Genomic DNA, 13907 nt, shown 5'->3' with positions numbered 1-13907 from the left:
TCCAGAGTGCAAGAGCCTGGTTATTTCCAACACCTAAAATGAACCCATGTCGATCCTTACAGCCCTTCCTCTGAGCCTTTCCTGTCTTCATTAATGGTGACCACCAAGGGACTAGCTTTGTGGGTTCACTGAGACACCTGGCAACATTTTGGCATCCTTGGATGGGCCTCATCGACCTTCTGACTCACAGATTTGGAAAACTGTTCCCTCAGCTGCTACAAAAGAGACACCTCTATGGTTTCCTCCTCCATCCCTTCCTTGATAAGGCAGTGCTTTCCTTTGGCTTCCTTCTCCCTCTCTGGGACAGTAGAGAGCTGTCGTGTTCCATGTTGTGGTGATAATCATTCCTGGCATGACTTCATCTTCTCCATTTTCTAAGAGATGGTTCCCTGAAGTTCAGAGCATCTTACAAAATAGGTGGTTTATCCATTAGGCATGACTATTGGGGCCCAAGCAAGGTGATTGTTCAGAATTGTTTTAAGGAGATCTGCAAGTCACACCCCCATCACCAGGAACTGACATTAAACTTAACAAGTGCAGAGATTTATTTATGTTCTATAACATATGGAGTATAGTTATTTAATATAGAAAGAGGCAAAGACCAAATTAATTATGATTTGTGAACAAGAAAAGTAAATTAATCCAAATCCCACTAAGACTTCAGCCTGGTAAATATAATCTTACAGAACACACAAAAATGTATATAGGAAAGTACAGCGAATAGCAATAGTTGGTCAAGAAGAGCATAAACATAGATTCTATGCTTTTTCAGTTATCACCCATTTTGGGATATAAATAAAGACAGAGGGGTATATTCTTAAAAATTTTAAATTAAAAAAAAAGTAGTTGTTTTTGTAAATGTGCAGAACCTAGTCTTACACTTGATGGAAGCACTAGCCAAAAAAATGACTCCCACCAAATTTGCAGAAGTCAATGAGCAGAAGTTTTAAAGTGTAACAGTAACTTAAGGAGTTAGCAATGGGAGCCTTCCTAAGTATGGCAAAAGGCTCCAAAGAACCATCATTATAACTTAGAAATCCATTCTTCAGGTTTTCCAAAGACAGATAATTCATTATTGGTATTTATTGGACAAATAATTGATAGTAGTGGCTTCTCCATCAAACCTTCACATATGCGGATCTCATGAGAGCTGACAGGAGAAAGGCAGCAGCTCTGACCAGCATCACAGCAGTAACTCTAAACTTACACAGTATTAATGATTTGGCTCCATTTTGTGAAAATATGTTCAATGGAAAGGTAAACAGACCAGGAGTGTTTTGGTGCAGAGTAGGAAAACTATATAGGTCGAAAGTATAGATGCAGTGGGAGGCTCATATTATCCACTACTCTCTGTTAATGCCCACAATTTTAACCCAAAGGTTGTAATGCATGCTGCAATATTCACAGGTACCATGGATATAACTTTGGAGCCATGGAGTTTCTACAAATTCATTCTGTATGTAGACTAAACTCTTTGTGACAAGCTGTAAAGCAGGACCATCTGAAGAAAATGACTCTCTTTGAAGATTATACAAGACAAATTGTAGATTGCCAGCTTGCTGATATTAATAATATTGGGAAATAGAGAGCTGAGGTAACTTATCCAACTGTAGCATTCTTTTTTTTTTTTAATTTTTTGCAAGGCAAATGGGGTTAAGTGGCTTGCCTTACAAGGCCACGCAGCTAGGTAATTATTAAGTGTCTGAGCCTGGATTTGAACCCAGGTACTCCTGACTCCAGGGCCGGTACTTTATCTACTACTGCACCACCTAGCCACCCCCAACTGTAGCATTCTTAAGGAATTTTTAACCCTTTATAAATAGGCTCATTTGGATATAGCAGGAGCAATGACAAATAAAGATGAGGTTCCATATTGGAAGAAAGGAATGTCAGAAGGCCCACAGGGAGCCTGATAGAGTTCCTAGTTCAAATGAGTAAGGATAAAAGAAACATTCTCAGTGAAGATAATTAAATTAAAATTCTTATTTTTTTTGTCGTAAATTGGATAGTTAGGTTGAAGCCATGTTTTAACGATGGCTCCCTAAACCTGGAAAGAAATGAAACATATTTGACTAGGATCATGAATACAATCATTTTACTTGGCACAAATATTAGTGACATAATGTAAACTTTACATAGGACTAGCAACTGATTTGTTTTATTTTATTAATATTTTATTTACTTTCCAATTATATACAATTGTAGTTCCATTTTCTGGAAGGTTTTGAATTTTTCAATTTTCCTCCTACCCTCCCTTCCCTGCCCCCATCCCCCCACAGAAAACAGTCTGTTAATCTTTACATTGTTTCCATGCTATACATTGATCAACCATTAAGGTTAATCATTGTCCCCATGTTGCTGTTAGGGTGTACAGTGTTCTTCTGGTTCTGCTTATCTCACTCAGCATCAGTTCATTAAACTTTTCCCAGGCTTCTTGGAAATCCCATTTCTCTTGGTTTCTAATAGAACAATAGTGTTCCATAACATATACATACATACATATATATATATATATATATATATATATATATATATATATATATATATATACCACAATTTGTTCAGCCACTCCCCAATTCACTCAATTTCCAGTACTTTGCTACCATAAACAGGACTGCTGTAAATATATTTGTGATATTTTTACCCTTTTGCATGATTTCTTCAGGACATAAACCCAGTAGTGGTATTGCTAGACCAAAGGGTATGCACATTTTTATTGACTTTTAGGCATAATTCCAGGTTGCTTTTCAGAAAGGTTGGATGAGTTCATGAGCAATGTATTTAGTATCCCAGATTTCCCATATTCCTTCCAACATTGAACACTGTTCTTTCTGGTCATTTTGGCCAATATGGCCAAACAGATTTTTAAAAGACATTTATAAATTAATTACCTAGATAATGGTAAAAGATGTTTATAAATTATAAATCGATTGTTTAAAAAATAATCACCTTCCAATTTATGAAACTTTTAAATTTAAAAGGGAAAATGTTAATTACTTTAGGTTTGTGACAAGAAACCATGACAAAGTTACTATGCACTCATCTTAAACAAGAAATTCATTTTTATATGAAAAAAAGTAGCATCATGAACAGGCAACTCTAAAAACCTTATTATGAACAAAAAACAGAAGCCTTTCTGTAATGCTTTCAAGTTCGCAAAGGACTTTTTATATTAATTTATGGTAGCTCATTTACTCCTCATATGAAAATTATACTTATTTTTCAAATGAGAAATCTGGTGCCCAGAGAAAAGTGACTTTCATAATAAAGAAGCCAAGAGAGATGGAACCATAGCTGAAGGAGGCAGAAGAATCTGAGAGATTTGGATTTTTGTTTGATATTTTTTTGTCACATTAGGGTAAAGTGAATATGTTTGTAGACATATAGAAACTAGCTAGTGATGAGGTAGAAATTGTAGACAGATGAGAAGAGGGAATGGTTGCAGGAGTAATAGAGAATGAAATTGTATATGTGGATATATGTAGGTATATGTATGTGAACTTCCACACACATATACACAAATGTGTGTGTGTATATATACATATATAAAATCAGTTTCATAAGATGCAGAGATAACTTTTGTTCAGGAACCATAAGTAATCTACAGATACATTTTGGGTATCATGCATAATATTTTCTTCAAATGCTTTTTAAAAAAACTTCTCATATTGCCACACACACTCACAAAAGTGTTGCTGTTAACTGTCAGGTTGCTTGGCTTTTTATCTCTTTCTGATTGGATATATCACATTTTTCTTCAACAGTTCTACAGACTCACCTATTTATATCATTCTTGTACATAAAAGGAATTACTTTTAAAGTGTCTGTAGCCCAAGATGTCTTGTAAATTAACATATAAAATAAAACCTCAGTGAAGTTTGGGACAAAACACTAAACAATAACTCAGTAGTGTCAAAATAGGTGATATAACTCACAGAAGTAAATGTTATCAAAAACTTTCTCTTCTTTCGGTGTTTAGCTTGTTCTTTAAGGTTTCCTGCTGAATCTTCTCTCCCTCTTAGACCTCTGAACCAGTCAGCTTTTATTCCAGTTAGTTACATGGTGATTAGTTAGTTGTGAGATGATTATTCATAGAAATTAGTTGAAGTACCAATTCAAAGAGTTAGAAACTAAATGATAGTATCCTGAAGCATCCCAATTAGCAGTTAGGGAGACAACTGCTATTGATAATTGAAGTCCTTTTTCTTTAACATTGCTGTCATTGTAATCTTATTTCTTATTTTTTGGAGAATCATGAATTAAAAGAAGATATTTTCAAAAATCAGGTTTTTAAAAAATTATCATCAATATAATAACAACAGATGAAGAAAGAGGTGGGGTAAATTAAGCATTTTGCTGATCTAATGGGATTCCTTGGATGGGGTACAATATGTCACACTGTCCTTGTTGAACAAAAGCAATAGAAAATGAACTATATAATTTTTCACTGACTTGTTCTGTTGGTGATTGAGGCATTTCAGAGCACAACCAGGAAAATAATAGGTTGCTCACACAATGGTAGAAGTTTAACAAATGCTCAATCATTCACCCTACATCATTGCTGTCATTGGTGAGGGCTTTCGTGTATGATATTGATGCCTTGCTTCATTCTTATTGCCGTATTCTTTTCAGATTCAATCAATCTGTCTGCAATGGACCACTAAACATTTCAATTTGCTACCTGTAGAGCTGGATTGCAATGCTCAAGCTAAAATAAGAAAGAAATGGATTTAGTGAGACAGAAAGTTGAGGGTGTTTCATGGATTTCTGTATAAGGCATGCACAAACTGAAATCCACCGATAAGACATATATTCACTTTTGAATGGCTCATAAAAGTACATGGTATTAAGCAATTCAGGGATGTTTATAGGGAAAAATGTGCTCAGTTGGATCCTGATAAGACCTCCTGCCATTTGAGGAACTCTGAATCTCTTGTCAACCAGAAGTGTACTTTTCTTATCCTTGATGCTGCTATAATAACCCAAGTTACATATCCCTTTGTGCATTGCTGTTATCATAGTCTTTGAATCAATCCAAAATGATATGTATTTGAATGTTCTTAAGAAAGAAATCTTCTAAAGAAAGGACTGCATCATCATCAGAGTGATTTGGTACCTACCTAGGATAGTCCTTTGAACAGAGAAACCATTCATGAAGTTTTTTTGGATTCAGAGACCATATAAAAGTTGATTTCTTTTTATATATTCAATTGCTTTGATTAAGATACTACAAGAGTAAGATTCATAAGCTACATCCATCACCTGATGCTTGCATTCCTATTCTATGACACTGAAGAACTAGAGCATGAGAATGCTTAAAAATTTTTCTCCATATCCATTGTTAGGACTAGCTTAGGTATACCTTATGAATTGGCCCTTTCCACATAGGTAAGGGACACATAATTGATGCTGCATTGTAAAATACATTTGGCCCTTTGTCCAGACACCTTAAATGTTATGCTCTATCCTTCTATGAATAGCTGGGAGAATCAGTGAAAAAATTTCAGTGAATACCCAATCTTTTGTTCAATCATACTTTTGTCCATATTGGTTACTGATTTTGGCCTGCATTAACCTGCCAATTTGCTTTTTACTATAAATCTTTATATGTTCTCTGACATGAGACTCGGTGACCAATTTTGGCTTCCTCTTATTATTTTTTGTGTCCCAACTATAAACTGACTTCATACCCCAGGTTGTGCCCTGACTGCTAGTTTATTTGTTTGTCTCTTTTTTTTGGGGGGGGGGGGGCAGCTCAGTGGGGTTAAGTGACAGCTAGGTAATTATTAAGTGTCTGAGGCCAGATTTGAGCTCAGATCCTTCTGACTCCAGGGCCGTAACTTTATCCACTCTATCCTTAACTGCTAGTAGATTTTTCCTGGGCGTATTCCTTTCATTCCTCCCACTTGGTTATGGTACTCTCAATCCCAGACCTGTGGCCAGTCTCTAAGATCTACTGACATCCCTCCATCCTCATACCTATGGCACTTATAATAACATTGATAACTGATAATAATAATAATAATACACAAATTGAGTAATAGCCAAATTCATCTTAATTTCCATACTGTGCTAGATAATGCTATAAACTGTTAAAACAATTTTAAAGAAGAAGAAAAAAAATAGTGGCAGCAAATGTACTGGATGTGTTTGAGCCTTGAGTATGAGTTTTTCTAAATTTTCAAGAGGAATAGCAGTGCTCAGAAAGATTTTTGTGTTAGTCATAAAAGAGACTAATGTATAAAAACGTCTGAAGAACAGTAAATAGGGGGAAAAATTAGTCCCCATGTTGAAATTTCTGATAGGAGAGTAAAGTCTCTGAACTAGTAAAGTCTCAAAACTCATCAGTTTTGAGAAATCTGAAAACCCTACTTATGGTGATTCCTTTTGTTTCAGTAACTATCTTATTTATTTAATTGTTTTCCATTTTAGGAAGCCCAAATAATTAATTCACAGCAAACAAATATGAACTGTCAAACTATGAAAATAAGTGATCAATTAGTCACAGAGGTAATGAGTCAAAGAGGTTAACTCTGAAAAATACCAAAGAGCTCACAAAGGTAATATCCCAATTATTAATCCTGAAAAATAAAATAAAATAAAAATATTGGTTTAACAGTGATTATAAGGGAAAAGCTTTCTTTATTCTGTTGAAAAAGAGAAGTAACACAAGGTTGTTGGGGCTTCGTCTAGGTGGAGATCCATTTTAGGAAGGCCAAGCCATGATACATATAGCAGTGGCTCCACAGAGAGCTGTAACCATGATAATGAGGGGAAGCAGCAGCAATTTGGATGTTTGTTTCAGAGAAGGACTCCATGACTGAAACATGGTTCTGGCAGTTGCTTGTCTGAGCTCAAGGACCACCTGGGGCTGGTGTAAGATAATTGTGAAATTTTGCTGTTATGTTTCATCCTGAGGGAGAGTGCAAAGAATTGTGGTTATGGCAAGCTCAGGGTCCAGCTTGCTTGCTGGGCCTTGGCTCTGGAATAAGAAGAGAAGAATAAAAAGAGGAGGGTAGTCTTGGCTTGGGGATCCTGATAGAACCTAATTTAATTCTTTGCCAGTTCCAATATACTTAGATTAGCCTCATAAAAGGAGAAAAGCCATCAATCAAAACAGAAAAAATTTAGTTTAAGAATAGAATTTCAACATAGGCAAAATCTTCTGATTTTGGTTAGCCCATTGATGAGGCACACGTAACAATGAGATTAGAATCTGAATCTTTTATGGAATAATAAAGGAAAAATGAAGAGGGAGTGATATGGGAATGATTTATGATTGATGATCATTTGAGCAACTGCTTTAATTTCACCAATCTTCATTGTCCTCTCCTATAAGATGAAGATAGAGAAGTCATATTATTTTTACTAGGTTTCTCATAGGGAAAAACCCTTCAAACTTAAAATGCAAAAGAAATGTGAGTTAATATCATTATCATTATTATTATTGAACTTGGTTCTTTGTTCCTTCATGCCATTTATTAAGAGTATGTATTTGTTTACTACTCTCAGGTGCTAGAGCATAGGGGCAGGGAATTGTGGATACAAAATTGCAAGCACTCAATTAATGACTTAAAGGAGCAGGTCATCACCAAAGGTCAAGAGAATCGATAAAATTGCAATGCAGGAAGGTAATCTGTTCCCAGGATTTAGTTCCTGATGCTGTATGGTAGTCTGAGGGCCACTGTATAGTAACTATATAATCATCTGACAGTTAGTACAAAGACTTTGAGCAATAAGTCTGGAAGCATCTGGGCAATGAACCCAATTAGAGTCTGGGTGTGGATCAAAAACAGGAGCAGTGAGCATAGAGCTTCTTTGTGATTTCTGTTGAGACAGAGGCCCCCCAAATGCCCCAAATCCAGTTCCCCTAAATCTTCCCTGTTCTTCCTTTAGCTGGGTGATGCTCAGTGACCTATCCTTGCTGAATGGTAGAAGAAGGCAGTCTTGGGAAAGGACCCTTACATGGATACCTCCAGGAAGTCCTGCTCTTTATCAGACCCAGGAGCAAACTACCTTCCCTATCCACCCCTCTATTTCCTCTGCTTCCTTGATAATCTTTTTTTTTTTTAGTTTTTGGTTTTGGTTTTTTTTTTTTTTTTTAGTTTTTCAAAGCAATGGGGCTAAGTGGTTTGGTTCTATCCACTGCACCACCTAGCTTGCCCCCCTTCCTTGATAATCTTTCAGCAAACACATATAGAGAAAATACTGTTCATTCACACTCTATCTGTAATTCCAATAATTTAAAAGATCTCTTAGAATGTTGAAGCTCTAGAGTAAAACCTCGTTGGCCTCTTGGTTCTCTAGAGTCCAGACTGGGCTGAAAGTGGAAATAAGATGGACTAATAAGAAAAACTAGTGAGCTTGAGAATCTAGGCTGACATAGGAAGAGCTGACAATAGGGAAGAATTTTAAGAAGCTCTTAATATGTTTTTTTTTTCAAGGCAATGGGGTTAAGTGGCTTGCCCAAGGCCACACAGCTAGGTAATTATTAAGTGTCTGAGGCTGGATTTGAACTCAGGTACTCCTGACTCCAAGGCCAGTGCTCTATCCACTGTACCACCTAGCCACCCACTCAATATGTTTTCAAACACACATTATATACTTATTTTCCTCAAGTGAATGTTTTGTTACTGGAAAGCCCCAGTTAGGAATAAATGTTCCTATCATCCACTTTTATCCATTTTTAAATCCTCTTTGAGAGAAAGTTGGTAGCAAAGTCACTACATGCTAAGAGTCTATTCAGTTCGATTCAATAAACATTTATTAAGCATTAACTATATATGCTAGGCTCCTGCAGAGTCCTGGGGATAAGATCAAGAAGCATTTCCCTGCCCTCAGCAAGCTTTTCAGGTGGGTGAGATATCATGTTTTGTGGGGGTGCAAACCAAGGAGAGCAGAAGGTTGAAGGTGCAGATTCCAACCCTCTATAAAGGAGAGCTTTGGGAGAAATGCATTGCCACACTCTTCAGCCTTCTAATCTGAGGAAGAGAAGGCCGAGGGAGTTGGAAAGATGTGGAGTGTTCAAAGCTGAGTTCATAGTATGATGGGATTTCAGTAATTGGCCTATTGAAGATCCTTTATGAGATATGCCATGGTAGTAATTGTTCCATTTAGTTTTGAACATATGTGTGTGTGTGTGTGTGTGTGTGTGTGTGTTTAAATCCTCATTTGTTCATTTAAATTATAGTCAATCATCATTTGCATGCAACTTAAGGGTGTGTCCCCTTAGGCCCAGGTTTATGTGAAGAAATAAGAAATAGAGATATCACCAATGATTAAATCAGTGAAACTTACTTGTCTTGTTAGGAAGCAATTCTGTTGTGCATATTTTACAGTAACAGATTTTGTACTTAAAAAAAAAGGATCGCTGACAGTTATTGATTGCTTGAAATCCAGAACAGGTGACCACTATTTTGGCTCTTATTCTTTCATATGACTTCCAGTAATGAATGAAATCAGTAAGGTGAAATCAGCATTATAGGCTATTTCAGGTTGTCAGTTAATTCTTGAATATTTAATGATATTTACCATTTTTTGCAAATATTATAATCTAGTTCATTTTTGTTTCATTTTAAATGCCAAAGCCCCCCAAATCAATGATAAGCCTAAAGAAAATAAAGGAAAAATAAGTTAAATAAATTATTTCCTTCAGTTGTATTTCAGAATAATATGCATGTGCAAATGAGCCACTCAAGTAAGGTTAATGCTTATAAGAAAAAACAGCATATTAATTAGGATATTTTCACTTCCATTAGGTAATTAACCAATATTGAGAATTATCATGTGAAAATTTCTGTGTTTTATCCTGTATGGGATAAAAACCATCCTGTCTGAAAGAGTATACAATACAGTGGGAGGAAAGACCCCATCTATTCTAATACTCCTACTAATATCTCACATCCTAATATTGTCTTACAGTTTACGAATTACTTTTATCATAAGAACCCCATGAAATAATTCTTGTAAATTTTTTTTTTTAGGTTTTTGCAAGGCAAATGGGGTTAAGTGGTTTGCCCAAGGCCACACAACTAGGTAATTATTAAGTGTCTGAGGCCGGATTTGAACTCGGGTACTCCTGACTCCAGGGCCAGTGCTCTATCCACTGTGCCACCTAGCCGCTCCTGCCCATGAAATAATTCTTAAAGAGCACTTATAACAGTGTTCTGCACACTTCCAAATCTGTGATGTCAGTCCTCTTTCCTGTGTTCTTATTAATAATAATCCAACTATACCTTCTCGTACTGAGTGACTTGTCCAGTTCCTCTGATAAATCCTCCCCAGGAGATCCACTCGGTAAAATAGATAATAATGCTAGGTAGGACAGCATTGGCGAGTGGTGTGCAGTGCTGAATGGAGTCAGTGATGGTTGAGAGAAGAGAAACCTCACTCTGGGCAGCCTGGACCAGGAAGAATTCAGATTAGGATCAAAGAAGAATTGGATAGGCAGCTAGGAAAGGATAATTTTGGGAGATAAGAACTGGAGTGGAATAAACAAAGGTTTGACACTGGAAGTGCAAGAGAGAGTGGAGTTGCATTTCTTTCCTTACCCTGACTGTAAGACTAAGGACCTTGTAATTAATATTATAGGCAGAGAAGAGCTGTTGAAGCTATTTGATCAAGGTAGTAACATAAAAAGCTGGGTTATATAGGAAGGCTAATATGACAGTGAATTTCAAGTGGAATAGACTGTTGGCAGGAAGAATGACAAAATATATTGTTGCAGGTTCTGCCACTTCCTTGGGTGAGTTTGAGCAAATCACTTTGCCTTTTCTGGCCTCAATTTCCTCATCTTTAAACTGAGTGGATCAAAAATGATAACTTTTAATGTTGCAATCCACATTTAAATCTATAATCCTCTAAGGATTTTTAGAATTCTGACCAACAATTATCTTCTCCCCTACTTTCTTTCTTTTTTTTCCCCGCAAGGCAAATGGGGTTAAGTGACTTGCCCAAGGCCACACAGCTAGGTAATTATTAAGTGTCTGAGGTCAGATTTGAACCCAGGTACTCCTGACTCCAAGGCTGGTGCATTATCCACTATGCCACCTAGCTGCCCCCTCCCCTACTTTCTTATTCCTCCTTAATCTAATTAGAGTTTTCCTTTTAGGACTTTGTCATTTTGTTGACCCTACTTTGTAACTTCTGGAAAGTAAAGTTTTTCTTCTTTCTGAAATCAGAAAAGTTGAGTTTGAGTGTGGCTTTGCTATTTACTCTGTTTGTGTTTGTGTGTGTGTGTGTGTGTGTGTAACACTTTTGAATGTACAGAGTAGCTTTCTAACATCCCTGTGAAAAAGATAGATTTGTAGTCACTTGAACTCTTGACTTTTGTTCCCTTGTTACCTTTTTTATTATGAGTTTTTAATATTAATATTAGCATCAAAAGGTTACTATGTATATTCAAAAGTGTTACATATGAGTTTTTATTATTAACATTGGCATAAAAAGGACCCAGAACTAGAAGGAGTTTGAAAGATAAAAATATCATTTTCAATAAAATGTCATACCCAAGATGATAGAAAAATTATATTCTCAAAAAAATTTATTTAAGCTGTTTTCCTATAAAGCTTAAAGACTTATTATTTAAAAATTAATAGAATCTGATCATTTTCTATAATAATGTTAGAAACAATTTTTATAGAATCTTTAACAAATTTAGATGGGTAGAATCCAGAATCATCTGGAATTGATATTTGGTCTAGAATAAGTCTAGACACCGGTGTAAGTCTAGACTACAGGTGCTTATAAGACCTGTGAATGTTTTTGAAAGTCTATGAAAATTTTTTGAAATTTATTTTGATAATTTTTTTTTAGTTTTTGCAAGGCAAATGGGGTTAAGTGGCTTGCCCAAGGCCGCACAGCTAGGTAATTATTAAGTGTTTGAGACCAGATTTGAACCCAGGTACTCCTGACTCCAGGGCCGGTGCTTTATCCACTGCACCACCTAGCTTCCCCCACTGTGCCACCTAGCTGCCCCTATTTTGATAATTTCTGATAAACTTTAATCAAAGCTTGAAGCACTATTGTTCTATAAGGAATCTGGGGGGACAAGATTTCAGAAAAGCCTTGAAAGATTTGCATGAATTGATGCTGAGTGAGTTGAGCAGAACCAGAACATTGTACACCCTAATGACAACATGGGAAGATGATTAATCTTGATGGTTTGCACACCCCATCAATGCAATAATCAGGTTCAATTTTAGGGGATTCTGTGATAAGAGAATACCATCTGTATCCAGAGAAGAATGTTTATGGAGTTTAAATGAAAACCAAAGATTATTATTTAAATTTTTTTTTAAGCTTTTGCAGGGCAAATGGGGTTAAGTGGCTTGCCCAAGGCCACACCGATAGGTAATTATTAAATATCTAAGGCCGGATTTGAACTCAGGTCCTCCTGACTCCAGGGCCAGTGCTCTATCCACTACGCCACCTAGCTGCCCCGATTATCTTCAGTTTTTAAAAGGTTGTCTTATGGGGGCAGCTAGGTGACAAAGTGGATAGAGCACCGGCCCTGGAGTCAGGAGGACCTGAGTTCAAATCCAGCCTCAGATACTTAACAATTACCTAGCCGTGTGACTTTGGGCAAGCCACTTAACCCCATTGCCTTGCAAAAACAAAAAAAAAAAGTTGTCTTATATATGATATAATTTTGCCATAACTAATATTTTCTTTGTTCCTTATGGATCTGTTTCTTTTTTTTACAACATGTTCAATTTTGATCTATGCATACCATGGATACAAATGTAAAGACTATATCAGATTGCCTTCTGTAGAGGGAAGGAGGGAGAGAATGGAGGGAGGGAGAAAAAAAATTGTAAAACTCAAAACCTTGCAAAAAAAAGATTGGTAGAAACTTCCACCATATGTAATTGGAAAACAAAATATTCATATAATGAAAAAATATAATAGAAAGATCATACATAAAATTATTTTGATAATTTCTGATAAACTTTAATCAAAGTTTAATTATCTTGATTTTGATAAACCAATTCATCAGAATTAGTTTGTAATTATGTATATTTCCTTTGTAATCCTGTGCATGTTATTTTCAACATTAGTCTGCAAAGGGGTCCATAGGCTTTACCACTATGTCAAAGGGGTCCATTATACCAAAAAGGAACCCCTGTTCTAAAACCAACAGTAGTCATAAGGTCATATCTGAGTCCTTATTACTACAGGAAATGAACCCACTGGAGACATCACTTGTGTCTTAGAGAAAGCTTTGTTTTTGTGTTGACTTTATCAGTGTCCCATGTGAGCCATGCATCGGCCATCTGAAATGTCATTCACCAGACACACTCACCAGCAAAGAGGTGAGGACGAGTTAATTTCTCTTGCTGTATGTTATCTATGAAGTATTTTATTATCATCTACTGGTGGACAGGGACAATGGCATTTAGTTATTTAAAGTAATTTGAATTATTATAAGTTTTGCTTTAACTGTATGTAAGATATGGAGCTTTTCCCCAGTTTCTCCCTTTATAAAAATATTAGTTTGTTTTGAAGATTTTGTGAAATTTGAGGTTTTGGCCTCTACCTGACTCCTGCCCCCCCCCATCCCCTAACTTTCCCCAACAGCACATTCACACAGTTAATGTAATAGCCAGAGTCAGAATATTTTAATATATTGCTTAATATCTGCTTTTGGCAGTGTTATTTTTAAAGCAAAAAAACCCAACCAAACAAAAATCATTCATTTTTGCCCTGCTTTTAGCTCACCTTGGACTATTGGATATTGAATATATACATTCTTATGAAGAAATGCCCCCAAATTAAGTTAAATTTTGCTCTCAAAACCTAATAATTTTGACCAAAGTAAGAGATTATGATTCAGATCAAGTTGAATTCACACTTGAGAGAAGGAATAACATTGAATTGTAACATAATATCATAGAACTAAAAGGAAA

The 13907-nt window shown here is 36.0% G+C and overlaps 1 protein-coding gene and 1 pseudogene across 3 annotated transcripts in view; both read left to right on the top strand.

The window, feature by feature from the left end:
* Positions 1–13907, top strand: part of EXOC4 (exocyst complex component 4) — a 914582-nt gene that overhangs the window by 506933 nt on the left and 393742 nt on the right. Inside the window, exon 12 of one of the 3 annotated variants that reach the window (XM_074193665.1) lies at positions 6–842. The exons of the other annotated variants lie outside the window; for them this stretch is intronic. Coding sequence (XP_074049766.1) covers positions 6–42 — 37 coding nt within the window. The 3' untranslated portion in view covers positions 43–842. Of the gene's footprint in view, positions 1–5; positions 843–13907 lie in introns of those variants that run through there. 3 annotated transcript variants of the gene reach the window in all.
* LOC141493555 (cytosol aminopeptidase pseudogene) lies at positions 840–2519 on the top strand (annotated as a pseudogene).

This window comes from Macrotis lagotis, chromosome 7 (genome assembly GCF_037893015.1).
Source record: "Macrotis lagotis isolate mMagLag1 chromosome 7, bilby.v1.9.chrom.fasta, whole genome shotgun sequence".
In the NCBI taxonomy this organism is placed as follows: Eukaryota; Metazoa; Chordata; class Mammalia; order Peramelemorphia; family Peramelidae; genus Macrotis; species Macrotis lagotis.
This window is presented reverse-complemented; position numbering and strand designations above follow the sequence as displayed.